Source organism: Medicago sativa, chromosome 6, assembly GCF_051527215.1.
Source record: "Medicago sativa cultivar Bolivia chromosome 6, Bolivia_mono, whole genome shotgun sequence".
Taxonomy (NCBI): domain Eukaryota; kingdom Viridiplantae; phylum Streptophyta; class Magnoliopsida; order Fabales; family Fabaceae; genus Medicago; species Medicago sativa.
In genome coordinates this window covers 74,701,641-74,706,232 of record NC_140754.1, presented here as the reverse complement: position 1 = coordinate 74,706,232, position 4,592 = coordinate 74,701,641, and the positions used below count along the sequence as shown (strand labels likewise).

Below are 4,592 nucleotides of genomic sequence, written 5' to 3'. Positions count from 1 at the left end.
TTCACTTGACAAAACCTAAACTTCTAATTTCATGGTTTACACACTAATTTCTAAAGACCGGTTTCCCTTAGACCCTCACCTTTCCGATGAAAGTCCGGTGAGAGTTTACTTCTAGCAACCAAGCCTATTTCACTGACATGATTACTAGAAGATGCATAGAGGATTGAAACTACTCTTTGTCTCAATAGTTGCAAAGACTATTTCACTGTTTTGCAACTATTGTCTAGATTCACTTGTTCCAACATCAAGACTCCGCTCTCGCTTTATGAATTGATGTTTGGGATGATGGATTAACGATTATCAAACCCTCCGCTTTCGCTTCCACAGTTTGATAATTGTTAATCCACGTTAAGACGGTGAATCTAGATTAGAAATTAGGGTTACATGGAAATTAGGGTTTAGACATGTTTTGTTTAGGATTGAGTCATTAGACTCCCCAATAATCCTAAGACTAAGAAGTCTACTCACTCATGTTCATCGTAGACATGGAGGAAGAAGAGAGAAATACGGTAAAATAAATTGCAAGGAAAGTAAAAGGGAAAATAAAGACTTTTATTAAAATAGCAATTGAAATAAACAAAGTAAAGCATGATTTTCATGGTGGAGAGCTACTCTATTTATAGCTTTACAATCGACTTAGAAACTAAGCAACTAAAAGGGTAAAACAGTAAAGCTGCAACAGGGTAACTTGGGCCCGAAGAAAAAGCAGCAAAAGAGGCTCCTGGAGGTGGCACGGCCGTGCCACATGTTGGCACTGGCCGTGCCAAGCTTCTGACTTGGTGGGAACATATTTTTGTCCCGTATCTTCGTATTCTTGCGCTGTATTTGCTCCAGTCCTCTTTCTTTTGCTCCAAGACACCTTCCACCATATATTTATTCCTAAAATAAAATAAAACATAATTTGAAGTAAAATATTCTAATATAAAATAAAATGCAATAAAACTAAATCAAATCTAAAATAAAACTAAACTAAATAAGGCAATAAATAATACTATCTATGACTCATCAGATCCGAGGGATGATGTTTGGGAAATAAATTTGGCCACCCAAACATTGATCTTTACCGGACTTGTTCGCACTACCACAGGATTCGGTGGCCAGCCTACTACTACTATTGTTACTCATGAGACCACAGAGATGATTCTAACATTGCAGAGGTTGTACCTAGCTCTCCATGACATGGGTGTTGTCCCACCTGTAGGACCAGACCCACAGGAGCCTATAGTTCCCCCGGTTGTTGATCTTGTTGATGTTACTGAGCAGGGAGGAGGAGGAGTCCATGCACCTGAGGAGGAGGATCCAGAGGAGGAACCAGAGGAGGACCCAGAGGAGTACCTTGAGGAGGGAGAGTTCATTGGGGGAGACCCTAATGGCCATGTTTAGATGTGACTTCTAGTATGTGGGAAAGAGTTTAAGAGTGCTAATTAGTTTGTTATGTACTTAATGTCTCTTAAAACTCTTTTATTTTGGATAGTAGTCAGCCTTGGTAACATAGTAGGACTGATGTAGTTTGACTAATGCATTTTGGCTCTAGCTAGATGGTAACTATGCTTTGTTTATATTAAGTCTCATGAAGGCTTATGGATCATTGTAAAATATTCACTATGATGACTTTAGCATTATGAGCCGCAGGCTTAGACCGAATGATATGTATATATATTATGATGTAAATATTTGTTATTTATGTTATAAATTTATTTTGTTGTGTGAACCTACAGAAGAAACATTCAGTAGAAAAAAAAAAAAGAAAGAATGTTATTAAAGAAATATACTGAAGCATGCTATTATTTTGTTTCTATGTTTTAAAATGAAACATACGAAAAAAAAAATGGTGAGGAAAAAAAAACATAATAGTTAAAGATGAGAAAAAAATGAATATTATTATTTTGATGCGGCCGGATTATATTTATTTACATTTTGCGATTTTTATTGTATGTAACGCACCCTATAATGTGAGAAAAAATAGGGGTGTTACATTAGTGGTATCAGAGCCTGGTTGATTCTTTCGGGAACGTTAGAGGATGTATGTACTAATTACGTTTGTATGTACTAATTACGTTTGTTTGTACTAACTTTATATAGATTATTATATTATTTAATAATTAGGTTCTAACCAATTATGACTTTTAGGAACCCAATGACTCGTAGAAATAATCATATAGAAGCAGATAATGGAGAAGCAAGCAATACCGAAGGAGGTATGGAAAGAGCTATTCAAGCTATGGCAGAAATGGCAGCAAACATTGCAGAACAAACTGCTGCAAAGACTGAAAGGGATATTCGAAAGCAACAAAGGGAAGAACGAAACGCTGAAAATAAAGGATTGGTAGATTTCAGACGTCACGATCCTCCACAATTTCTTGGAGAAACCGAACCAGAGAAAGCTGACTTATGGCTTGAAGAGATAGAAAAGATATTCGCTGTGTTGAGGTGTCCTGACGAAGTAAAGGTAACATATGCATCTTACTTACTATTGGAAGATGCCGAATACTGGTGGAAAGGAACTCGCAAGGTGATTGAAGCTAACAATCAAGATATTACTTGGGAAATATTTCGCACGAAATTTCTCGACAAGTATTTTCCTAGAAGTGCTAGAACTAACAAAGAACAAGAGTTCCTTCTCTTGAAACAAGGTGGAATGACAATTGATGAATATGCGGCTAAGTTTGAATCATTGTCCAAACATTTTCGTTTCTTCCAGGACCAAATTGACGAAGATTGGCTGTGTGAAAGATTTGAAGGTGGACTTAGATTTAGTATCAAGGAGTCTGTATTGCCATTGGAAATTCGTCAGTTTCAACCTTTGGTTGAAAAATGCAGAAAGATAGAAAGGATGAAAGAAGGTGGAATTAATCAAAACAATGTAGGTGGACCATCTAGGGGGAAATATCCTTCACAAGGATCGAACCAGAAGGGAAAGGCACCACAAAAGAAACCCTACTCCCGACCTCCAGGTAACAACCGTGATCAACAAACTTATCATCCAGTTGCATATGCTTTTGGAGGAGGACAATCGAGGAACATACCTCTAAACAATATCCGAAAGTGTTTCAAATGTCAGAAAATAGACCATTTGGCGAACACTTGTCCACTTAAGGGATTGATATGTTATCAATGTGGAGATTCAGAACATTTTGCTAGAGACTGCCCAAATCAAAAAGTTGAACCAAAGATGAACAATGTAAGAGGTGTCAAACCAACTGTTAGAGGAAGAGTTTACACTCTGAATGGTGCTGAAGCTTCTCAATCAGAAGATCTCATATAGGGAAATTGCGATATGTCAGGTAATCTTCTAACTGTACTATATGATTCAGACGCAACTCATTCATTTATTTCCATGGATCGTGTGAAACAGTTAAATTTACCAATTACGACATTGCCTTTTAACTTAATTGTTTCTACTCCAACTTCTGAACCTATTTCTGCACATTTTGTATGTCAAAACTGTCCTATTGTTATTCAGGATAGAGAATTCCTAATTGACTTGATATGTTTGCCTTTAAAACAATTAGATGTGATGTTAGGCATGGACTGGTTATCTTTCAACCAGATTCTTTTAGATTGTGCACATAAGAACATAATTTTTCCTAACCCTGAGGTTTCTGGATTTATATCTGCCAATCAAGTAAAAGCTTCCTTAAAATAAGGAGCTCAAGGATACATGTTATTAACTTCTTTAGAAATCGAGAGTGAATTAGTATTGAGCCAAATACCGATCACAAAAGATTTTCCGGATGTATTTCCGGAAGATGTTCCAGGTTTACCCCCTATTAGAGACGTCGAATTTTCGATCGATCTAGTACCTGGGTCAAGTCCAATTTCAATCGCACCATATAGGATGTCACCCAATGAGTTAGCAGAACTGAAAACTCAAATTGAGGACTTATCATCGAAACAATTCATTAGACCAAGTGTTTCATCTTGGGGAGCACCGGTGTTGCTGGTAAAAAAGGAAGATGGAAGCTCGAGACTTTGTGTGGATTATCGACAACTCAACAAAGTGACGATCAAGAACAAGTATCCATTACCTCGCATAGACGACTTGATGGATCAACTCCAAGGAGCTTCTATTTTCTCAAAGATTGACTTAAGGACAGGTTATCACCAAATTAGGGTAAAGACAGAGGATGTGTCCAAGACTGCGTTTAGAACTCGATATGGACATTATGAGTATCTCGTAATGCCGTTTGGAGTGACGAATGCTCCCGCAATTTTTATGGATTACATGAATCAGATCTTTAGCCCTTTTCTCGATAAGTTCGTAGTTGTATTTATTGACGATATTCTTATCTATTCTAAAAACAAGGAAGAGCATGAAGATCACTTGCGTGAAGTTTTGAAGATTCTCCGTGGAAAGGAGTTATACGCAAAGTTGTCAAAGTGTGAGTTCTGGCTTCAAGAAGTAAAATTCTTAGGTCACGTCATCACAAAAGATGGTATCGCCGTAGACCCAGCGAAGGTAGAGACGGTACTCTCATGGAAACAACCAAAGTCGGTGACGGAGATCAGAAATTTTGTTGGATTGGCGTGATACTATCGAAGATTCATTGAAGGATTTGCAAAGATAGTAGCTCCATTAACACAACTTACGA

General features: G+C 37.4%; 1 protein-coding gene across 1 annotated transcript; it reads left to right on the top strand.

Moving 5' to 3' along the window:
• The first annotated feature begins 2,137 nt into the window (after positions 1-2,137).
• Positions 2,138-3,265, top strand: LOC146916806 (uncharacterized). Its single transcript, XM_085721744.1, has one exon. The coding sequence runs from the start codon at positions 2,138-2,140 to the stop codon at positions 3,263-3,265; it is 1,128 nt and encodes a 375-aa protein (XP_085577870.1).
• The last annotated feature ends 1,327 nt before the right edge of the window (positions 3,266-4,592 follow it).